General features: G+C 43.6%; 1 protein-coding gene across 2 annotated transcripts in view; it reads right to left on the reverse strand.

Moving 5' to 3' along the window:
• Positions 1-703: 703 nt before the first annotated feature.
• LOC111973672 (coronin-1C-A) overlaps positions 704-25,509 on the reverse strand; it is a 73,613-nt gene continuing 48,807 nt past the window's right edge. For both annotated transcript variants that reach the window (XM_024001044.2, XM_024001045.2), the window contains 9 exons: positions 16,871-16,993; positions 13,849-13,978; positions 13,210-13,391; positions 8,060-8,179; positions 7,751-7,855; positions 7,435-7,580; positions 6,925-6,982; positions 6,524-6,766; positions 704-3,780 (listed from right to left, as the gene is read on the reverse strand). In XM_024001044.2, the coding sequence (XP_023856812.1) occupies positions 3,661-3,780; positions 6,524-6,766; positions 6,925-6,982; positions 7,435-7,580; positions 7,751-7,855; positions 8,060-8,179; positions 13,210-13,391; positions 13,849-13,978; positions 16,871-16,993 (1,227 nt within the window). In that variant the 3' untranslated portion in view covers positions 704-3,660. The remainder of the gene's footprint in view (positions 3,781-6,523; positions 6,767-6,924; positions 6,983-7,434; positions 7,581-7,750; positions 7,856-8,059; positions 8,180-13,209; positions 13,392-13,848; positions 13,979-16,870; positions 16,994-25,509) is intronic.

Below are 25,509 nucleotides of genomic sequence, written 5' to 3' on the forward strand. Positions count from 1 at the left end.
GCAGTAAAACAAGAGCTGGACATCTCCCAGGCCTAGGGGGAAATATAGTGGAAATCTGTAAAGTGAAACAACAACAGCAAATATTGAGACTGAGTTGTACAACTGTTTCCTTGCACACAGACGTTCATCACAAGCACCAAACTTTAAGAGGCATAGATGTGCCCAATTCAAACCATGTTATGAGAAAATGATTAACTTGTTATTCTGTAATATATTGTGATACATTACAGAACACTGCACTGCCAAGCACAATTACCCAATACTTGCAATATGCATTTGCTTCATATTTAAGCTCATGTGTTGCTCATCAACATTACATCACTTGAGCCTCTTTAAAGAGATCRATTTCCTTCACAAAGAATATCAGTGACTGAAATAATCATCTGATATGTCAATCTACCCCATCAGTGATGTTGCAATGTTCCCTCAGCATTTCAGACAAAACCAAAGAAATCAATAAGTGGAGACTCTAGTAACTATACTTTTTTTTTTTTACACTGACAAATGAGGAATGTGTGGTATGGTTTCATACATAGGTTTCAGACACAACGAAAGCAAGAATCTCCTGATAAAGAATAACAAGTCTGAGAGAACACTAAATATCTTGGCACATCTCAGATATTGCTTGTTTGAAGATGGCCAAGTCATGTTTGTTTTTTGCAGTCCTCTGCCTCACTCATGAACTCGACACCAGATGACAAACTTCTTTTCATTTCTTTATTAATTTTTCTGATAATGAGTTGTTGATACTTGAAGCAGGAAAAAATAACAAAAATGTTGAACAGACCTCCACAAGAGGCTGAATTCTTGTTTGTTTTTCTTCTGTAATTCATTTAGCTCTTTTTGTATCTATAATACCTGTGACAAAATGGAGATTCTGTTCTGTCATGATGCATTATGGCAAGGACAGGGAACGCAGACAAGAGGAAACATTTAAAACCCACCATAACCAAACACCAGCTCAAAAACAAAACAATTAAGAAAAAGTACAAAGAAAAATACAATTACATGGTCATGTTATTTACAAAGCTTTCAATCATATTCTAGGCCTTTATTTCAAAACATCACATACATCTCTACATATTTCGCCAACCTACAGTGTCCCTTTGAATCGCTATTCACTAATATTCCAAACATCACAGCTCTCACTGCCTCGAGTGGTCCAAGGAGGCTCAGTAGAAGCACTGATGTACATACAGGACACAAGGCCCAAGACAACCTCCCCTGGCCCTGGCCAATCCATATCTCTACAGCACAGTAGAACACCTTGGAGTCATTCTCAACCCCAATAAAATATTCCACAACACCAGACGGTGCATATTCTGTGTCCAATTGCATCCATGGTTATAATCTTAGATACTTGGATTCCAAGATGGATTGATGAAAACGTACATTTCTCAGTGCTTTCTATGCCTTTCTAGCCACTCAGGCAGCCCATTCACTCCCTATCCTGCTAAATAACTCACACCATTCTCAAACCCTGTCTTCCATAAGCACTTCCTGTGCACACCTCTGCGGCACTTTCTGATCTATTCAGTGGTAACAAACTTTAAAGGCTAACATTGAACCTTAACCCACCCCGTCTGGAAAATAAACAAAAATAGCATGACAACAGAACCTACTGTATTATCGTAGTTGGCAACACCATCAAATATTCAGATGATCCAAACGACTCCTTGTTCCTCTGATTCTCTAGTGATGTGACAGAGTATTTAAGGGTAGCTATTTAAAATTCTGCTAAGGAAGTACATAGTGGGACATCTGCAATGGGAGAGCCGGAGAAGGAAGCAAGGCTAAAACATACAGTATTTAAATTACTAGCATCACCACCACACCATCTAATTCTGTTATCATCGGCCAGAACCTTGGGTCACACCCTGCGGTGAATCCATTTCATATATAAAACCCCTCTCACATTCCCTATCTGGGAAAACAAAAAACTCCAACAAGGACAAAGTAATACGAGGCACATATTCACACATCCTGAAAGCCTTGCCTCTCCACGTTACATCTTGTCGTCCATTGTTAACAAACAGGGGTTCAACGCAGGATCAAATTGTTTTAGTTTCAGACACACCCGTCACTCACTCTGGTCGGCTGTACTGATATGGGCCAATGAGATGGTGAATAGTGAGCATCCTAGCACACGGACCCTGAACACAAGGGCATGGTTCAACATTGGGGTTTATGACTGCACAAACGACACACAAACACCTCAGAGGCAGAACAAGTCTGATATGCTACTAAAAGCCTGTGGAAATGTTAACCAGCGACATAACCCACAATTGCATTGGTCCTTCTCTGGGCAGCACACAGGTCATTGGCACACGAACCCGTACAAAAGAAGCACCCCAGGTGACTGCATGTCATGAGTCAGTAGCACTGTGACTTACAGTGCAGAGCTTACAGTACATACATACCATCTGTGTCACAGGGAGGGGGGACATACTGACAAACAAACAGTGGCAAACTATGACAAATTTCTGTTTCATAAGACTGGAACTAACAATGTTGATGGCAGTGGTCACCTAAATGATTGAAAGGGATTTTTGGATTGGGGCATGTGCATTGTAAACTCCAAACAAGAAACCAGTTTAAGGTGAAATCTAAGGCTACGAGAAGTACAGGTGACATCTAACCTGTCATTTTTATCTAGTTCACTAATACCCTTTCTGTTCCTGTGACACAAAATAGATGGAGATGATGAAAACGTTGTTCAAGTCGTTTACTGTGATAGATGCATACATACGTTATAGAAGGTATCAAATGATATGAAAGGACTTTGTTTGCTGCTTGCTTAGTAAGACAAGCTAGAGATCAAAAGATAGAGAATGAACAGTGGAGCATTTCTCTCTTGAGTAGAATATCTATTGCATGCATTAACTCTGGTCAGGAGATGTTAGCAAGTGTACAGACAGTGGTCCCGTTACGATGTAGTCCACTAAGAGGGGAGGGTAAGGCTTGAGTTTCAGGGGAAAAAAATAAGAAAAAAGGGAACCGTCACAACACTTACAGCATGAATCATGTCACCACTTCTGTTGTCTTTGATATCTAACAGCTCTATGATACATTAGGATCAATTTCTCTGAGTGTTTGGTGGTCTGTCAGTCAGTTTCTCATTGATGTCTTTTACAGTATTTGATTGATTGTTGAAATCCCTCTCCTTGCATTACCAGCTTATTGCATTGTCCCTTATAGTTCGGATTTTGAATCTTCCCAGAAAACAAAAGAAAAAATATATACCGTCAAGGAGGTGTGTAAACAAAACTCCTTAAAAATTTGGCAAGATAAGAAGTTGGGGTATGGGGGAGACAAAATACTGATACCTACATATAAAACCATTTTGGTTTACCCAAATAGGAACTGTTCACATTGGAATTTTCTAGGTCACAATCTTAAAAAGGAATTTGTAAGAATTTTCATACAAACAAAACTAAACTGCCACTTATTAAAAGGAATGGAAAGGTTTGCCATATTTCATCTGTTTTATCTGAGGGTTAGGGGATGGCTAAGAAAAAAGTTAAATCTCGGAATGTTGCTTGGGATCGTTACTAGGCAGGTTTCAGGCGGAACACTGTCATCTAGATTGCCAGTGACATGTCCCGCCCACCTCCCAGCCAACGGATCGTCCTGAATTGTGTCGGGGCGAGGGGAGGGTCCTTAAATGGCGATCTTGGACATCTGCTCCTCGAGTTGGATGATTCGCTTCTCCTGACTGCTGACCAGGTCCTTGAGAGATTTGATTTCTTTCAAGATCTCTTCCAGCTTGCCTTCGTTTTTCTGAGGAATACAGAGACAGGAGCAAGACATAAGATACCTTTTCTGGAGAGGTTTGTGCCAGTTCCCCTAACCCCCCACTGGTTAGGTTTGGTACATTGTCATCTAAAAACAAACATACATTGTTTATATCCACTGAATTTCCCCAGATCCTTATTAAATCCTCACATCAGAGTCTATCCCTGCCGTCTGCTCTGCAGGCAGGCTATGCTGCAGGCAGGGCTCTAGTACCCTGTGGCACCCTGGGGGTTAACATGGCGTGCCTGCCTAGTCTGCTATGATTACAGGCCAGAGCTGCAGATAGAAGCTGAGGCCAGGGCTGGGTCCCACACGGGCGTCTGTGTTGTGGACGAGGTAGGGCAGGACGCCCAGAGGCAAAGTGCCCAGAGCACTCTGCCTCTGGGCAGGGGGGGACGATTTCTAGTAACCACCTTATAAAGCCAGGCAGCCGCCCCCTTCTAAATCACACCCTGCCAACATAGTGCCCATAAGAGTTTATTTTCATCCTGCATTAAGGCAGGGCTAGTGTCAAACGCATGTTAGTTTGCAATTTTGTCATGTAAAAACTGTCACACTGGCATTTTCCAGCCCTAAAGCCATGTTCAGCAATTTACCAGTCTTCTATCAGCTCGCTTACACTCAGATGGATGGGGTAGAAATTATCCAAAGTGCTAATTTCAGGCAGCACTGATAAGGATATTTATGACCAACCAAAAGCTGGTTTTAGCAGTAACGCAGTTGGTTATGTCATGAAATGTGACAGTGGAAACGCATCCTATCCAGGCGTGACACACACTGCCCATATGAACATGGAACAAGAGTAGCTTAATGTGCTTTTGGTGCCTGTTTACTTCGTATGTAGAAACATTTAAAAAAACATGTTTTCCCCACCATTTTGTTTTATTTGATTATAAACCAAGTATAGCCTCCCCTCTCAATGAAGGCTTTTTCTTTGTCTGCCCAATGCAATCACGAAAAAGTAAAGACTGAAAAAGTCAAGATTCACCTTCCTGGAATTATGGTGACAACATCTGTGGCGCGCTTGTGATGCAACTTCTGGAGATGTGTGAATGCGATCTGACCTCCAAGATGGTTCTGATCATGTTCATAAAACATCATATTTGGGAGCAGTATAACGGTGAGTGGACATTCTCCCTTTCTCTTTGTCCAGCGACTGAAAAGTTTGGATGTGTGTAAAACCCTCCATAGTCTGCGTTGTTTTAATATTATATGACCATGGGAAGCAATGATGGTGCCTGTTAGTGTATTTAGACATAGCCTATTTAAAAACAAGTTTGTTAATTTTGTTTAGAATTTGATTCAAATTTTCTCTTTTTAGTGAATTTAATATCTTGCTTATTGACAACATTTGGCACATCCATGCTCAGCCATAATGCAATTTACACTATTCTATGCATTTATTTCCACATTGTTCTAAGTAATTGCGTAGCTTCAATGTGGACTGCAAACAGGTTCAATTTAACATATTTAGCAAAGATGGGATAGGTCTACATTGTTATTTGGTTTCTGTAAGCTGTTTAACAAACTATAAATGGACTAACATTGTAATTTGAGTTGATTCCAAGGCAATACATAAAAAAACGTAAATACACAACTTGAAGCAACCACACTATTTAGCCATGGAGCACGTTCTGATTTGCCAGTGAGGGGCCAAGCCTCGACACACCTATAACTTGTTTATTCATCAAAACCCAGCCCTTTCGCGCCAGAGCCGGTAATTGTGCTTGTGAAACACCCCCGGACCTATAGTGCTACCGCCCAGCGCTTAGATTGACCATTGCATTAGGCAGTGGTGTAAAGTACTTTAAAATATTTTTACTTAAGTTGTTTTTTTGGAGTATCTGTACATTACTTCTACTTCACTACATTCTTAAAAATTAGGTACTTTTTACTCCATACATTTTCCCTGACACCCAAAAGTACTCATTACATTTTGAATGCTTAGCAGGACAGAAAAGGTCCAATTCACACACTTACCAAGAGAACATCCCTGGTCATCTCTACTAGAGGCGGACTCACTGAACACAAATGCTTTGATTCAGACTGATCTGAGGTTTGGAGTGTGCTCCTGGCTATCCACAAATTTAAAAAAACAAACAATTGTGCCATCTGGTTTGCTTAATAAGGAATTTTAAATGATTTATACTTTGATATAGAAGTACATTTTTGCAATTCCATTTACCCTTGATACTTAAGTATATTTCTAACCAAGTAGTTTTTACTGGTTGACTTTCACTTTTATTTTTATTATTTCACCTTTATTTAACCAGGTAGGCTATTTGAGAACAAGTTCTCATTTACTTTCACTTATTTTTTTACTTTTACTCAAGTATGACAATTGGGTATTTTTTCCCACCACTGGCATTAGGTTTGTTAAAATAGAGCCTTCCATGTTCCATGGCCCTAGCTGCAATGTGCCAAGGCCAGGGCTAAACTAAAGGCCATTAATGACTGCGTTTAGTTTAGGACGGGGTAGGCATGGTGATCATCAGACTAGTCCTGAGAAAGCACTGTAATCATACAGATGTAGATACATACTGTAGTGTTGGTATACTGATCCAGTCTGGTGTCAACTTTCACTCAAATCACATTGCACATGTAGAAGAATATCCTGGCATCTGGTGAGTAGTACTTTGTTCACTGAATTGTATGCACACAAGAGATTGTAACAGTCTCTAGCATACAACCCAGGCAGAGTCCTCCCAAGAGAGACAGCAGTACTCACTATGGATGGAGTGGATGAGGCAGACTTGTTGACTGTGCCCGTGTTCTCCGCATTCTTGCTCAGCTTGTTGTCCAGGATGTTCTTCTTGACCACCTTGAGGTCGCGGTTCTTGCCAGGGACGTAACCGTTCTTCAAGGAAATGAGGATGGGCTCGCCGTTCCTCCCCTCGAACCAATCCTCCGCCTCAATGGCACAGTCTGGTCCTGCCGTGTCTGGGTACAGGTCATCCTGGAACAGGTCAGACTGCAGGGAGAGAGAAAGAGGGGTATAGAGACGGCTGTTAGAGAACACTGGACCAAATGCATATAATAGAGCCTGGCCTCAAAACAGAGTTTGAGTTAAATGTGGCATTGATTGTTGAAATCATTCGTATATTGAGTGTCTCTAMATCAGAATCTCACCTTTCTTGGCACAGTCATGATGATCGGTTCACATTTCCTTTCGTGCAGTTTATAAAACCTGTCAACATAGAAGTACAAAGAAGCATATTATCCACAACATCATATAACAGACCTGTCTAATATCCTTTCACACACTGCAGCCCAGCCCAATGCACTTCTACTTCCATGACACTGGCAATACTCTCAGGGCAGCCTCAGTAAACATGGAGCTGTATAAAGGCATGGTACATGATTCTGATTGGCAGGGCCTGAGGTAAACAGATGAGAGCTCCCCTTCAACATCTGGTTCTGTACTGCCTCCTGGTGGACATAGCTGGCCAATAGCTTCACATCCCAAGTCAGGTCTTCCTCTTAGACCCTCATCATAGACCCAGCCAAGCACCAAAACACCTGGTTCAACTAATCAACTAGACATTGCTGAAATGAATCAGGGGTGTGCCCGTCAAAGCATAATAACCAGATGAGCAGCCCTAAAATGGCTGATCTGTTTCCTTATCCAGCGAGCCGTACCTGGCGATCTCACACTTGTTGACATCCAGGCCTCTCTTGGGCATATATCCCATTCCCCTCTGGGGCTCCTTGGTGGTGAAGGTGCTGAGGTAGTGGACAAATGGGGCTTCGTCCGTGATCTCAAAGTAGCGAATGCTACTGTCACCCTACAAACCACAGAAACAAGATAACAGCCTTTTAGTGTTTGGAACAGTACAACGTTTTAGTAGTGCCTTTACGGCTAACACTTCATCATGACTAACTTCATGGATCAGAGGCTTGTTGTAAGTTACATGCACAGCAGATCAAATGGATTTGCCGGAGAAACTCCACTCACCTTACCACACAGGTAAACCACATTGGTATCTGGGTCATAGAAGGGCAAGAGGACTCCATTGCTGGTGTCCATCTCATGCACTGAGATCGCCTCATCCATAGCTTGCTGTAAATGAAACATCGACATAGTCAGTTACTGAGCAGTGCAATAAAATCTTTAAAAATCAGGGGCTGCGTCCCAAATGCCACCCTATTCCCTATATAGTGCCCCTATGGGCCCTGGTCAAAAGTAGTCCACTATAAAGGGAATACAGTGTCATTTGGGACGAAGCCCAGGAGTAGTGATGGTGAGGAGGACGAGGTGACRCACCGGGTTCCACAGGGCTAGCTGTCTCTCACTCATACGGCTGAAGCCTGTGGTGAACACGTTCCCGTCCGACAGGAAGATGGCCCTCATGGGCCGCGCCCCCTCGTGTGCCTTCTCCTTCTCCTGTGACACAGAGGGTCAACAGTCAACATACTGAGGGTACATCCTAAATCATCTCCTCAAAGAGATCCCTTTCAAATTAGGAAAAGAGTAGTCTCCCTAGGCAGATGGGTCGCCTCCCACAATGTTTCCAATGTTCCAGCATACACGTCAGCACGTACTGTAATAAAACGTCCGTTTGCATAGAGGAACCCACATCCCAACACAAAATAGTAGCTAGCAAGATGGAGATTACGGAGGTTATTTTTTAATGAGTGCATTTTGAAAGTGTCTTGTTCGAATCAACTACCTTCACTAAAACCACCGCAAAAGGTTTTGCCTGCAAATTTTWGTTTCGAATCACGACATTCTGGCAGGACTCACCCCAGAATTGTTCTCTCTCTCTCAAAGTTACCAAAAGAATCCGTCATATCTACCAGACCCTAGTCACTGCTGTTGCCTAGGCCTGGGTTTACTAAACTAGGAAATGGTAACAAGTTGTTGAGATGAGTGGAAACATTAGTAAGATTGCAAAATTCCAGTAACTTTCCCAAAATGTCCAGGTTTATCAGAATTCCCAGTAGGATTCCCGGATTTCCTACTTATTCCGTCCTGATTCCAGGAATATTCCAACCGGGATTTCAGGAAACGCTGGGAATTTGATCACCCTATAGAGCAGCAGGTTTGTTAGTGAAAAGTCCTGTCAGTGGTAGAGTTGAATACCGGTAAGTGGTATCCCGGGACTTCCCGACCAACTCCTTCTAGTTTCCCTCAAAATTATCTCAGTCCCGTGGACCAATAATCTCAAATGTTTATGCCGCACTAATGCAAAAATACAACATTTGCACTTGCGAATAACTGCATGAACCAGACATATCAAGTCTCTGGCTTCATACATCAGAATAGTCATCACAACTCTAGCACCCCTTTTGAATTGAACGAAACCTTCCATACATATTTGCCCATTATAGAAGAAGTGCTTGGGAAAGTGACTTTTTGGACCTGATTTCCCCACCATACCATGGGACGTCACTGAAAAATATAAACAGTTGAGATTGATAACATTTAAATTTCAAATCAAAATGTTATTTGTCATCTGCTCCGAATACAACGGGTTTAGACTTTACCGTGAAATGCTTGCTTACGAGCCCTTCCCAACAATGCAGAGTAAAACATATATAATAAAAATGAAAAATAGTAACAAGGAATAATACACAAGAATGGAGCCATCTACATGGAGTACCAGATCAATGTGCAGGGGAACAAAGTATCTGAGGTAGATACTGTATGTACATGAAGGCAGGGTAAAGTGGCTAGGCATCAGGATACATAAGAGTCAAATATAGAACACATTAGCAGCTGCATATGATTAGTGTTAGTAAAAAGCATCAGGATAGATAATAATTAGGTATTTGTCAATGTGCAGGGGAACAAAGTATCTGAGGTAGATACTGTATGTACATGAAGGCAGGGTAAAGTGGCTAGGCATCAGGATACATAAGAGTCAAATATAGAACACATTAGCAGCTGCATATGATTAGTGTTAGTAAAAAAAAAAAACACGCACAAACACTTTTTTTTTTATTATTGAGGAACACAAAGAAAGTACAAATAAAGTAAAAGAACCAAAAAAGATCTGTCAGTTACAGCACACATCATACGTTCACCTTTGACAGCCCACATTCTCTCCAACAAGGGTGTAGGGAGCCGGTCCGGTTTGATTTCAGTTGAGGTGTTATGAAGAAACATAACATTCRTCCAACAGAATTCTCTCCATGACCTTGAGTTGGTGGAGCTTTGTTGAGTCTCATATGTTCAACCATGTTTCATCAGTTCTTTCAATGTTAAGTTCCTCCTCCCATTTCTGTTTAATATAGTTTGTAGATTGTTTATTTGAGGATTGAATACCCAAGTAAAAATTGGAAATGTTTTTATTTTTGATACTCCAAGTTGTATGAGTTAGTGAATACTTGGATTAATTTTTGAGGTGCTCGAGGGTCAATCACTTTTATCTCCCTTAAGAAATAGTGTCAAACTTGTAGGCATCTGTAAAAATCTTGTTTATCTAAGCCAAGTTTTTTTTTCTTAGGTCCTGGAAGTTATCTAGGTCCCCATTCCTTATAAATGTACTGAATGATGATGCCTTTCTGCGTCCACTGTTTAAATATGCTGTCCTGACTTGCAGGGATGAAGCTGGGGTCGTATACGGGCCAACTCAGCAGTTTGACCTCTCTGTCTAAATGAAGTTGCTTAACTACCCTAAACCATGTCTTTAGAGAGAAATTAATCCACTGATTTTGTCTATTGTATATTTCTATTACCCAAAACTGATTGTATGGGTATCTCTGTATGGGTGTCTCTGTATGGGTGTCTCTGTATGGGTGTCTCTGTATGGGTGTCTCTGTATGGGTGTCTCTGTATGGGTGTCTCTGTCAAAGTAGTCTCCACGTCATTCCATTTGGATTCGTATTCTGAATTGCACAAACACACCAGAGGTCTCAATTGGGCTGACACAAAATAATCGTCTTTTAGGTTTGGTAAGTCCATACCCACATAGTTTTTTGGTAATTGTAAWGTTGTGCATCTAATTCTTGGTCTCTTACTGTTCCAGATAAACCTTGATATCCGTTTATCCCTAAACMGTTTAGGTGGGATTTCTATGGGCAGTGACTGGAACAAATACAGTAACCTTGGCAGGATGTTAATTTTGATTGTTTCAATTCTACTACTAAGATCCAAGGGAAGTGAATTCCACCTGTCCAGGTCATCATAGATTGTCTTGTTGATGTGATCGTTATTCATGTCATAAAGTTTGGGTGTATCTTTTGGTAAATTTACGCCAAGATATTTAAGTGGAAGTTCAGTGGAAGTTATACCTCTTCAGCTCTTCCTGTGGGGTAGAATTATATACTAGGGTCTTGTGTACGTTTAGCACACACAAACATTTGGAACATATTCAGGGTCAAACATCCATCAATCTTGGTACACATGAGCCTGGGTCTTTAAGGAATTACAGAACATCAGCATACATGCATATCTTATGTTCTGTACGTGTGTGTTCTGTGTAGGTGTGCATATGTAGTGTATGTAACTGTGTGTGTGTATATATAGCCTTGCGAGTGTGTGTATATATAGCCTTGCGAGTGTGTGTATATATAGCCATGCGAGTGTGTGTATATATAGCCATGCGAGTGTGTGTATATATAGCCATGCGAGTGTGTGTATATATAGCCTTGCGAGCGTGTGTATATATAGCCTTGCGAGCGTATAGAGAAATGAGATAATATATAGCCATGCGAGTGTGTGTATATATAGCCATGCGAGTGTGTGTATATATAGCCTTGCGAGCGTGTGTATAATATAGCCTTGCGAGCGTGTGTATATATAGCCTTGCGAGCGTGTATATTTAGCCTTGCGAGTGTGTATATTTAGTCTTGCGAGTGTGTATATTTAGTCTTGCGAGTGTGCGTAGTGTCTGTACAACTTRTAGGATCCGAGGGCCCATGCCAAATCTTTTCAGCCTCCTTAGGGGGAAGAGGCGCTGCCGTGCCCTCTTCACGACTGTGCGGATGTGTGTGGACCATGTTAATTAAGTCCTTAGTAAGCTTACAAACATGGGTTGTACAACTATTTTAGCCTTAAACGTCAATTATCTAAATGTGTGAACTTTCATATTGGCATTTGTTGTAGCTTAGAACCTATTTTACATCTGAGGTTTTTGTGTTGTGTCCAACATCAGTTGAGACACAGCATGCTCTTTAATAAAGGGTGGGCATCATGATTGGCTGATAAATGTACTAAAATGGGAATAACATTGAAATTTCAACATTCAAATGTATTTTTTTTTTTGTTGATAATTTACGTTAAAAAGGTAAAACAATGTAATTCAAGAAATTATCAAATATCTTTTCCAGCGATGAGGACATGGATGTCTCATGGTATGGTATGCAAAATGGGTCAACTTTGAGCACCTCTATCGCCTGAATGTTTTAGCATTCAGGTCTAAAGTCACTGACCACTTCTTCCATGGGCAAACATATATGGAAAGTTGTTTAAATCAAAAGGGATGCTGTCAAAAAGTGATTGAATTCAAATGTACTTACCCAATAACGAAAGCGAGTGAACGAATRTTGACTAATCAGATTCGTGGGATTTGATCAATCGTGGCGCTATCCATGGCGCTGAATCTCCACTACTAGGCCTATTCACTTGTTTGTTTAGAGGAGAATTGGATATGTTCCCTGTGACAAAGTCACCACAATAAGCGGGTTGGGCCGACCAACCAGTGCTCCTACACATTGGCTAACCGGGCTGTCTGCATTGTGTCCCGCCACCCACCAACCCCTCTTTTACGCTACTGCTACTCTCTGTTCATCATATATGCAGTCACTTTAACCATATCTACATGTACATACTACCTCAAATCAGCCTGACTAACCGATGTCTGTGTGTAGCTTCGCTACTTTTATAGCCTCGCTACTGTTTATAGCCTGTCTTTTTACTGTTGTTTTATTTCTTTACCTACCTATTGTTCACCTAATACCTTTTTTGCACTATTGGTTAGAGCCTGTAAGTAAGCATTTCACTGTAAGGTAATTCACTGTAATACCGGTTGTATTCGGCGCACGTGACAAATGAACTTTGATTTGGTTATCATAAWGTAAAAACAGCCACATTCTTCCGAAATTCCCCTGATAGCCAGGTGCAAGGGAGCYAAAAGGGCCAACTGGCTGACATCTTTCAGTCAAAGGTACACTAACTCAAAATGTAGTTTTCACTAGGTTGTAGGGTAATAACCTCAATATTTTAGGCCTTCATTTAAACTAGGCTACCACAACTGAGTTGATTAAATTGTGACAAATAGCCTACAACAAGAAACCTTTAGATTCTAGTCCATATTTCACCATTGACTGTGGTATAATCATTTTCGCTGGTATTATATGCCTTTAAATTTCCTTTATGAACGGGAATACCGGGATGGTACCAGGACGGTTGCAATTTTCTCAGAACAATTTTTTGGGGTAAAATACTCAAACCTAGTCAGTGGTGCTCACCCCTACAATCTCTTCCTTGCGGGGGTCGATGACGCGAATGGTCTTGTCCTTGCAGGCGGTGCAGATGAGGCTGCCGTTGCGGTTCCAGCAGGCGCTGAAGATGACGTCAGGGTGCATGTCCTCCAACTGGATCATGGCCTCGCCCGTCCCCACGTTCCAGATGATGACCAGGTTGTCACAGCCTGAGAAGAGAGGAACACACACATTTAATATACACACATTAATATACACATAATACACAAAAGAAAAAGGACAACGCCAAATAGCACTGATATGACAAGATAATACCATCTACAAGTCGTAGCTCATTCTGGTTTTGTTTTGACATGGAGGATAAAAACAGGGTAAACGGTCATTTTAAAGTCAATGAGGACAGATGTGCGTTGATCAGGCATCAGTGTTTAGGGGAAATGACGCAAGCTCACAGCAGGTTGCCACTTCTCTCAAAGCGAGGAGAAGATTAGGGGGGGCAGAGAGCAAGGGGGCGGTGACGCCACAGATTACAACCACAAAAGCAGAGGCACAGAGGCTGAACCAGAACTATAAATGATAACATGTAAGATGTCCACCTCACACAAGTCATCCAGTCATGACATGTTACGAGAAGGGTTTTAAAATGGACAGGAGGACGSCACTCACCAGCACTGAGCAGGACGTTGCGTGCCGTGGGGTGCCATGTGATGATGCCAACCCTTTTGGAGTGTCCCTCCAGGACKACCACAGGCTCAGACAAGCCGGTAACCAGCCCGTTCTCAGGGATCTGCCACACCTGCAGACAGACACGGGTCAAAGGTCAGGACCAGGACATAGCTAGGGTCATCATAGGATCATATACTGAGGTCAGACATATGGTTGCAGTTTCCCTGCTGTTAGCCTGTGTCATGAAGCTCTAAAATGCTGGACCACAGAAAGCAGTACATTCACATGAACTAACTTGTCTTTTAGATTGGCATCACTGTGACATGAAGTCAGTAGATCACACTTACAACCAAGAGACTGAAGGGGGAAACAGAGACCCAAGGTTACTCATCATATTGATGTTTTCAAATCAGAGTTTATTGGTCATGTACACAGATTTGCAGATGTTATTGCAGGTGCAGCGAAATGCTTGTGTTTCTAACTCCAACAGTGCAGTAATAATACCTAGCCATACACACACATCTAAAACGTTTAAATAAAGAAATATCAGAAAGAACAATGCCAGAGTCCGGAATATATAAATAAATATAATGGTGTATGTAGACAGTCTATGAATAGAAAAGGTGTGTATAGCAGTTCTATAGGATGAGCCATGACCACACCACAGTACATACATATAAAGTGGGTAAAACAAATGTGACCAGTGTTCAATGACTCGATGTACATAAGGAAGCAGTCTATAAGGTTCAGGGCAGGGTACTGGGCGGTGGCAAGCTAGAACAGTGACTAAGGTTCAGGCAGGGTACTGGGCGGTGGGCAGCTAGAACAGTGACTAAGGTTCGGGCAGCGGTACTGGGGCGGTAGGGCAGCTAGAACAGTGACTAAGGTTCAGGGCAGGGTACTGGGCGGTGGGCAGCTAGAACAGTGACTAAGGTTCAGGGCAGGGTACTGGGCGGTAGGCAGCTAGAACAGTGACTAAGGTTTAGGGCAGGGTACTGGGCGTGGGCAGCTAGAACAGGTGACTACGGTTCAGGGCAGGGTACTGGGCGGTGGGCAGCTAGAACAGTGACTAAGGTTCAGGGCAGGGTACTGGGCGTGGCAGCTAGAAAGTGACTAAGGTTCAGGGCAGGGTACTGGGCGTGGCAGCTAGAACAGTGACTAAGGTTCAGGGCAGGGTACTGGCGGTGGGCAGCTAGAAACAGTGACTAAGGTTCAGGGCAGGTACTGGCGGTAGGCAGCTAGAACAGTGACTAAGGTTCAGGGCAGGGTACTGGGGCGTGAGGCAGCTGAACAGTGACTACGGTTTCAGGGCAGGGTACCGGTGGCAGGCGCTAGAACAGTGACTAAGGTTCAGGGCAGGGTACTGGCGGTAGGCAGCTAGAACAGTGACTAAGGTTCAGGGCAGGGTACTGGGCGGTAGGCAGCTAGAACAGTGACTAAGGTTCAGGGCAGGGTACTGGGCGGAGGCCGGCTAGAACAGTGACTAAGGTTCAGGGCAGGGTACTGGGCGGAGGCCGGCTAGAACAGTGACTAACAGTCTGATGGCTTGGAAATAGAAGCTGTTTCTCAGTCTCTTGGTCCCAGTTRTGATGTACAGTATCATCGTTCTAGAATGGTAGCGGGTGAACAGGCCGTGGCTCGGGTGGCTGAGGTCCTTAATGATCTTCTTGGCCTTCCTGTGACACTGGTGCTGTAGATGTCCTGGAGGGCAGGGAGTGTGCCCCTGATGATGCGCTGGGCTGACCGTACCACCCTCTGGAGAGCCCTGCGGTTGCGGACGGTGCCYTTCCAGGTGGTGATACAACCCATAGGATGTTCTCAATGATGCATCTGTTGAAGTTCGTGAGGGTCTTAGGGGCCAAGACAAATTTCTTTGGCCTTCTGAGGATGAAGGGGTGCCGTTGCACCTTCTTCACCACACCGCCTCTGTGAAGGCACCATTTCAGGTCCAGTGATGTGCACGGCGACGAACTTGAGGCTTGTGACCCGCTCCACTGCGGCCCCGTCGATGTGGATGTGCCCTCTCTCTCTCCGTGTTGTCGCCTGTAGTCCACGATCAGCTCCTTTGTTTTGTTGATGTTGAGGGAGATGGGTAAGTTGGAGGAGATAATGGTCCTGAACTAGCATCTCAAAGTACTTCATGACGACAAAAGTGAGTGCTACGGGGCGATAGTCATTTAATTCAGTTACCTTTTATGTACATAGTGAGTAGCTTACTTCCTAGTGAGAATACAGCCAGGAGAGACTACTCAAATATGGTAAACATTGCAGAATCAGAAAATGTACCTACGGAAATGAAGACTAAAGTTTAAAATCATTATCTCTCCGAACCCTGACAGCAGTAAACAGACAGTATGAAGGCAGTAGCCACACCGCTGCACTGCTACACTATCAGAGCTCCTACTCTCGCTGCAAAAGGTTACTATGGATACAGAGATCTCAGAAACACAGTTCATCACAGCACTTAATCTAAAGTCAACATTACTTTTAGAGAACCTATTCAGAGTGCCTTTCTAGCCGCAATCGCAAATGTTCTGAAGAGGAACCTTTGACGGTTCAACTTCTGTAAATACACTTGGAACACCGTTCAGAGAGTTGCATGGGGAAGCCAATGCCTACAGGTGGGGAAGTGATAGAAGCATACCTAAGAACATAGCACACACTCTGATCACTGCCATTCACAGCCCAAATAAGGACATATAGTATAGCACCAGCCTCAAACAAGTTAGTGACCTCAGCCCTATAAAAAGGCTAAATCATTCCCCACATCTCTCTGGGTCTAATCTAATCCAGACTAGAGTGCAAGCCCTGCCTGCACGTACCCTTCGCTACCCTATCACCGTCTAATTCTGCACCCATCCCTACGCTGTCAGTGTCTGGCCTTTCACAATCAAAACTGGTCCTCTGTCAGTTGGAGTCGGTGTATACACTGTACATATGCAGGTAAAGTGTAAACAAACATTATTGTACTACTCCACTGAGAAGGACAGTCTCTGCTGAGGCGTGTGACTGTAAACCTTACCATGACCGTGCAGTCCTCCGAGCCGCTGGCGATGACCTGGTCATTGTGGGGGCACCAGTCGATGTCCAGTACAGGGCCCGTGTGACCACACACTGTGGGGTAGGCCTTGTCAATGCGGCCCGACTGTGGAGAACACACACAGAGACATGAGATTAAAACACCAGAAACACTGAGGTGTATGATCCACGGGGATCTGAGGAAACAACCTGACCTCAGCTGAACTGGAACCATGAAATCACAGGGTTAGAGTGACCAATCAGAGACTATGTACAAACCAATTGGCACTCCAATCACACAGAGACAGAGAGACAGAGAGAGACAGACACAGAGAGAGAAAGAAAGAGAGAGAGAGAGACACAGAAAGAAACAGAGAGACAACATTCACATTCTCCCTCTTAGAAAATGAGTTTCCCCATCATTCAAACCTTGGGCAGAATCATTGTTAGACAAATACAACTGTGGCGTAGCCTGAAAAGGGGGGGGGGGGGGCAGGGGGGACTGAATTCTCAACCTCCACAAAAGAGGGAGAATGAGAGATGGCGCGGATGTGAAGAAACCATGCATAGCCCTGTGACTGTGTTGCTGTGTGAAGGAGGCCAGTGACTGAGGCGAGGAAAACAGGAATACCCCTCCAACCAAAAGAAGRGGCGCTCCATCAGGTACAAACCAGACATTTTGACTAGGGCTGAGCATTGCCAGGGACCTCATGATACGATACTTAGGTGCCAATATGTAGTGATTCTCACGGTCGCTGTCCACGGTTCTGAAAAAAAACTTTAGCGAGCCCTAGAATTAGCACCTTTACCTATGTCGCTATGTGCATACTAGCAAAGTTAACCAGCCTATTGGGATTAAGAACAATGTGGCGTAGGCAGCAGCAGAAACGAGGAAAAAGCCCTTAGCCTAATTGTATTAGAAAATTGAGGCACGACTCTGGTGCATTTATTTATTTAGTGTTGTTTGCATTGTTCCAAATGGTCAGAAAAAAATATTGTAATCTAACAGCAACTGTTTGGCACATAATACACACAACACTCGCTCATATACCCTCCTTTTTATTAATCTTCAGTCGTTTCCACAACTAAGTCAAATGTCTTCCACAGATCTGACTTCCACTTTCCCGCCTGAGCAACCAGTAAACATTCCCCCGTTTCAAGTTTTTTTTTACATATCCTCCGCATCCATTTGCGGTCGACATTACCGTGTTCATTGTTTGTTATAACCAATTTATTGATGTGATTATGATATGGCCTGACCTATAGCCTATTGGTCACATGCATGCAATGTTTACATGTTTCACAAAGAGAGCAAAGGTTGAYGGAATAGGTCATGTTTTTCGTAAACAAATGAGGGATTTCGGTAACAAAACTTTTCAGAAATATGAAAGAAACTAAAATCGACAAATTGATGATGCTGCTTCAGCACGTACAGCGCAATAAACACTTGCTTTTCTCTGGTGCCTTTTTGCTGCAGTAGGGAGGAGAGCGAGACAACATGCACCAGTCAAAGGCACTCACTGTCTTTTTTTCTTTTTAACAGTGTGGCCATCGGGGTCATTCTTGATTGATTTTGTGTGTATTAATTYTTTAAATCAAACAAACAGTGTGCTTAAAGCATCAGACAGGCTCAGTGCATATGTAGTTAATTTTATTGAAACACTTAGGGTCGCTCTGGATAAGAGCGTCTGCTAAATGACTTAAATGTAAATGTAAATGTGTGTGTCTATAGTGCACTCAGAAAGTATTCAGACCCCTTGACTTATTCCACTGTTACGTTACAGCCTTAATCTAAAATTGATTAAATTGTCCCCCCTCAATCTACACACAATACCCCATAAAGACAAAACAAAAACCAGTCTTTAGTATTCAGACCCTTGACTCAGTACTTTGTTGAAGCATCTTTGGCAGCGATTACAGCCTCGAGTCTTCTTGGGTGTGACACTACAATATTATGGCACACCTACATTTGGGGAGTTTCTCCCATTCTTCTCCGCAGATCCTCTCAAGCCCTGTCAGGTTGGATGGGGAGCGTCCCTGCACAGCTATTTTCAGGTCTCTCCTGAGATTTTKGATCGGGTTCAAGTCTGGGCTGTGAGTCTTGGTAATTCCATACTTCCATTTAAGAATGATAGAGGCCACTGTGTTCTTGGGGACCTTCAATGCTGCATACATTTTTTAGTACCCTTCCCCAGATCTGTGCCCTGACACAATCCTGTCTCAAAGCTCTACAGACAATTTCTGCCCTGTCAACTGTGGGASCTTATATAGACAGGTGTGTGCCTTTCCAAATCATGTTCATCAATTGAATTTACCACAGGTYMACTCCAATCAAGTTGTAGAAACATCTCAAGGATGATCAATGGAAACAGGATGCACCTGATCTCATGATAAGTTCCTTTTTATTTTTAATACATTTGGTAAGATTTCTAAAAACCTGTTTTTGCTTTGTCATTATGGGGAAGTGTGTAAATTGATGAGGACTTAAAAAAAAAAAAAGTAATACATTTTAGAATAAGGCTGTAACATAAAAATGTGGAGAAAGTCAAGGGGTCTGAATACTTTCCGGGAGCACTGTATATGGAAAAATTTGTTTAAACATTTAGACAAATCGATTGGTCTAAAGAACAGGACGACTCTCGGTTGAACAATATTTATTTTTAGTTGGGAACAGCCCTAAAATGAAGGCATGTTGTTGGTAATAACGTCCTCATAGACATGCCAGCAGATGCTTCGTTTCTGCTCTTTAAAAGGAAACCCTGAGATAACCTTGAATCTGAGCCCTTATATAAACACCCTTATACAACAGGCCAGATGACCAGAAACAACCAGCTGTCATACAACACACACAACAAAAGGAGCCAGACAAACGGAAGGCTTTCCTGGCCACCCAGCTGACTTTGACTACATCAGCCTAGCCTGGGAGGGCGGGTTCTATCTTGACCTCTGACCCCAAGTGATTGGAGGATCAGGTGCTCGCCACAGTGTGAAGTCTGAGTAGCGTGAGCTCTGAAAATGCTGTGGAGGTTAGGGTTGGATTTGGGAGACTGACACGCCCTTTTCTTTGCTCCCGTTTGTAGAATCCCCAGCTGGACCACCATAGGGCCTGACAGTCAGATGATGTCACAGGCAGAGAGAGCCCTGCTGTAATGGCTGCAGCCCTATTTAAAGTACAATGGATTGCCTCATGAATATCACTCACTGCCCACAGCCATTCTAGCACCATGACAACAATGATTTCAGAGGGGCTAAATATAAGTGCTACATATTCACGGGAAGAGAGGAGCTTTCCAGTTCTCTGTAGACATTAGACAATTCTTACAGGCCCTGTTTTTAGTTATATACTAGAGCCTTTAGTTTAACGTCAAAACTCAAGACGAATGTTTAGAATGACCATTCAGATAACTTAAGAGTGTGAAGTCAAAACAACCAGATTCAAGTATGAAGAAGCTCTGTCCTCATGGAGCTGTACTAGAGGCGTAAGTAGACAGAGAGAGGTTACAAACAATGAGTGGGCGGTCTAGGGCCTATGTCTAAACGCTTGTGTAATAGCAGGCAGTAGACAGGCCACTAGGACTCAGACAGCCATTCCATACCAGGATATGAGTCAGTATGTTGTCGGAGGACTCCACCATCCTTTCCCTGCCTACTGTGCCACTGAGGAAAACAAAGGACTGGCCAGTTCAACTCTMCTGCTCACATGTCCCAATACAGTCCTGTTGTTGATATTACTAAGCAACATGACTGACTCACTGTCCGATTTGGCAAGGACTAGATTATATGACAGTGGGTAGTTTTGTTAAACTGGCCTATATAAATAAATATATATTAACTCCGTTAGTCACAGGCATTATTAAGGTTTCTCAAATAAAGGAACCATATGAGCCTATTAGGTTAAAACGTGATTACAAGTGGTCAGTGTGTCACAGTAGTTCAACCACTAATTTGGAGAAAGGGATTTTATGTTGGGAGTGCCAGAGATGGACATAATGGGGACAAATCACCTAGTCCATAGATGACGGACAGTCCTCCCTACAGCTCAGAGTCCCTCACAACCTCACCTGACAGACAGAGTTGGGCTATGACACATACTCAAACTCCAAGCTCAGCGACCAAAGTCCAGTCTACGGGAGTTTGCCATATGTGCGTCTAAAATGACAAGACCTCCATGCCTCGCCTTGTCCAGAGAACACTCCCGGAAATACAACATCAGAATACTAAGCACCTGTTCTGGGCCTGTGAGTAACATGCTGACTAGACCGGGAAACACGCGTCCAGACGCAGTCAGGACACGCAGGTTGAAATATCAAAACGAACTATATCAAAACATTTGGGGACAGGTCGAAACATGAAACCTGCTGATGCTAGCTAATTTGTCCTGGGATAAACATTTGGTTGTTATTATATCAAATGTACAAGGTCATTTTTTTCTGGATCTTCATCGAATTTTGACCCATTGAGTCACAAAATCGTGTGTTCCCTACTCTGACAATTAATCCACAGATAAAAAGGTAAACCGAGTTAGTTTCTAGTAATCTCTCCTTCTTTGGACTTCATATGGCAGTTGGCAACCAACTTTAGGACCTCCGTTCATCTTTCAAATCACCCACGTGGGTATATGCGCCTAAAAACCAACGAGGAGATGAGAGGTGGGACTAGGCGCATCAAGCAGACTCTCGTTGACACGCGTGGGCAGTTTGGATGAAATTATTGAATAACGTGTACATTTATTGTGCAACGCGGGCGGTGTGGTCAGCATGTCAGGGATACGCTTCTCTGAATACTTAGCCAGAGAGGAAGGAAGACACGCAGAGCAGGGAGGGAGTCGGTTGTGGAATCAGAGAAAGGTTGGCATGGTTCCAAGCAAAGTGGCCCATATTGCAGCAGTGGCCTGAAAGTGGTTCTCAAATTCCCCTTGTTGGGGGGGGGGGGGGGGGGGGGCCGTGAAACGCGAGGGGGTGCGAGGAAAGAAGGACAGAACCAGCAGTGTGGAGGGACGTCGGCTGCTGGGGTGTGTGAGGGGAAGGGGTTGTCTAAACCTCTATCAGCAGGTGACCAGGAGTGACAGAGGGATATAGGCTAGGCCTATACAAGGACACTGCTCAGTACATCCATTTCTTCTTTCCTGCTTAGGCCTTGCCCAGGTAGACAATATAATGTAGATGCAGGAAGTAAACAGCCTAGTGGGTCATTCATGTTGAGCTGCAGGTTTCCAGTAGTTTATTTGACCTTTATTTTAGCACGGAACCCCATTGAGACCAAGGTCTCATTTTTGCAAGGGAGCCCTGCCAGTAGATCTGATTGTTTATTTACAGGAACAAAGGTATGGAGATGGCAGACTATGACCTGGGTGTGTGCAGTAGATTGGCCTATATGTGCTGACTGTGAATGACAAAACACTGCTATATTATACAGTAGTATCCAATAAGTGCTGTAGTTCTGCCTGCCTGGCTCACCGGTATTTCCTGCTTGAAATAGTCATGTTGTGTCCTCCAGTTGCCTGCCGGGTCCACAGACCCCATAGAGATTAAGGCTGTGCCCCAAATGGCACCCTATTCCCTATAGTGCACTACTTGTTTTGGCCAGAGCCCTATGGGCCCTAGATATGGGATAGGGTGCCATGTGCACAGGGTCTGGGGAGAACATCACCACTCTACTCCAGACTCATATTCCTCAGAACATTTCACATATAAACTCTGGCTGTTAGACATCTCACACCCGTGTTCAAATTATACACTTTTGTCAACACTCTTTTGTTGCTCTTTACCAAAAAAAACACACCAGTACAGTACAGGCTCTCACCCAACCAGCATAATCATCTACATGGTTGGCTTGTGAAGAGAGGACATTGAGCCCAGCAGCAGTGATGGCAGCCCTGTGTGTTCGGTATCTGTGAGTGTACTGGAGTGCGAGTTAGCCGGGCCAAACTTGCTCTAGGTCTGCAGTAGGCCTGTTACCACCACAGTTCACAGGGTTGCTTGTAGGCCTGTTACCACCACAGTTCACAGGGTTGCTTGCAGGCCTGTTACCGTCCCCAGGTTCACAGGATTGCTTGTAGGCCTGTTAAACCCCCCCGGGTTCACAGGGCTGCCGACAGTGCCGTCCAGCGGGCCTGAGAGCCTGTCATTCCAGACATTCCACACCTCAGCCACAGGCAGCTCTGGTATGGCTGTGACTAATGAGAGCGAGAGGGACCAGGGGTGTTAATCTTGTTTGTGTCTGCTATACACAATAAGGAATTCCACGGTCCGAGGGAAGTACATGAGGATCTCGCTTCAAGCCTGAATAAATATTATTTGATAGCGTTGTGATTATCTACATAAGGCTGGATAACGGGGAGGTCACGGATGGTTAGGAAAGAACTGGCAATCAACAGATCACAGCCAAAAATGTTTCAACATTTCTAAGGCAGGTACGGGCACCACCATGCTGCCTTTTTTGATAAGAGCACAACACATACACGTAGGCTCTCTTACTCTTTACACCACGACTGTTCAACGCATAATGAAAAACAGGCTTACAGTAAACAAATCAACCTCCTAAATTCGAAGTACTACTCAAGTAGTTGGTTTTAGGTATCTACTTCACTATTTATATTTTTGACAACTCTGTACTTTTTACTCCATACATTTTCCTCTGACACCCAAAAGTACTCGCTACATTTTGATTGCTTAGCAGGACAGGAAAATTGTCAGATTTACACACGTATCAAGAGAACATCCCTGGTCATCCCTACTGCGTCTGATCTGGCGGACTCACTAAACACATGCTTGATCTGAAAATTGTGTCTGAGGGTGAGAGCGTGCCCCTGGCTATCCGTAAATACAAAATAAAAAGGGTAGCGTCTGGTTTGCTTAATATAATGATTTTGAAACTATTTACACTTAAGTACATTTAAAAACAAATACTTTTACTCAAGCAGTATTTTACTGGGTGACTCACTTTTACTTGAGTCTTTTTCTTTTACTCAACTATGACAATTGGATACTTTTCCCACCACTGCTAAATTCAGGTTAACAGGTAACTACACTACATTATCATTGAGATAATAAGGAGCAGTAAGGAGCACTGGCCTGTGGCAACCTACCTTGGCAGGTACAGTATCAAAGACACAGCCAGCCCTGAATCTTATTACACTGTCATAATATTTACCCCCATGTCATCCAGTAACCACAGCAACTATGTGCAACTGGAAACAGTCCGGAGAGGAAGGTGCAAGGTGAGCACTTGCCAAAGTTGAAGTTAAGGTGAGTGGATAGGCGCTGATAGAGAGAATAGTGCTCTAAGCTAGAGACCAGGCAGAGTTGTAAGAATCCCTACATTTAGGAACACAGTGAACAGCCCCTTTACATGCCTGCCTGTTAAAGTGACATCACATAACACTTCCACGACACAAGGAACACAGAGTTACTCCTGAAATAGACCAAACCCGCAGAGCAAGGAACGGTTAGACAAGACCGCTGATCATCATCTCCATGGCAACCAGCCCGGTGGGAGAGACAGGAGACAGGGAAGGAGTGTGCTTCATGTAGACGATGTGGGAGTGGAGATATTTGACAGCCTGTTGAGCAAAACACCGACATGAGTAGAACGGGGCTGAATAGCGCAGTCAATCRTGATGCGAAATTGAGGCAACCCATCAAATAAAGCCTAGGCTAGATTGAATTAAGCGTTCAAGACTAATCTCAGTCCCTAACGGTCTACACGTGTTTTGATGTTAATGACCAGAACACCCAGGGACCTGGACTAGGCTCTGTGCTCTATAATATCCTGTGAGAAAACGTGTGTCAAGCAAGCAGACCTGTTGCATAGCAACAAGTGAAGCTGCACAAAATGCGCTTGAACCTCATAACAAGATACACATTTTTTATGGACAATGACATCAAAAATAACACTTTCAATAACTAAATCAAAGAGAGGCGTCACGCACAAGTGCATCCTTACAAGCAGAACATGTGACGCGTGTAAAAGCCCTCCTAGAGCATGCTTCCCTCAGAGCACCATGGATATTTTTACTTTTCCACTTCCCTTTGTGAGTTTATGGCCTTGAAAGCACAGCTGAGTCTACAGCCTGCAGACCAGTCAGACCCCGGGCTGGTCTCCATGATTTACTGCAGCACAGAGGGGAGGGTACAGTACAGTCAGACTGGACACCACAGTTGGGCCCTCTCTCTGCTCTGACTAAATGGCTGGAAGTCTGCTCCAGCTTTAACACAGTAATGGAGGGGTAAAGCAGAGGACAGCTGGCCAGGCATGAGTGACGGCAGGGTAGGAGCCAAGACCAACATGTGGTTGCCCAGTCCCAGTCAGGTTGGGAGAGAGCCTGCAGGTACACAGAGAGAGGGAGCGAGAGAGAGAAACTGGACATCTATTGCTCATGGAAAGTGTTTGTCATAGAGATCAAAAGAGGAACTACTCCTGGGCCCACCATTCTTACAAAGCCCACTAACAAAAATATTTACAGCAGTGGTCACCAACCGGTCGATTGCGACTGGTTGATCTTTAAGGCATTCCTAGTCGATCACCTACCGCTGTTGGCGGTACCGCTGCTAGGTGCACTTGATTCAGAAGTCCTGTGCACCGGGTAGGCAAACAAAGTGTTCCCATTTTGAACCATTACATTTGTCTGAAAAGAACAAATCT

This window comes from Salvelinus sp. IW2-2015, linkage group LG15, assembly GCF_002910315.2.
Source record: "Salvelinus sp. IW2-2015 linkage group LG15, ASM291031v2, whole genome shotgun sequence".
NCBI classification, from domain to species: Eukaryota; Metazoa; Chordata; class Actinopteri; order Salmoniformes; family Salmonidae; genus Salvelinus; species Salvelinus sp. IW2-2015.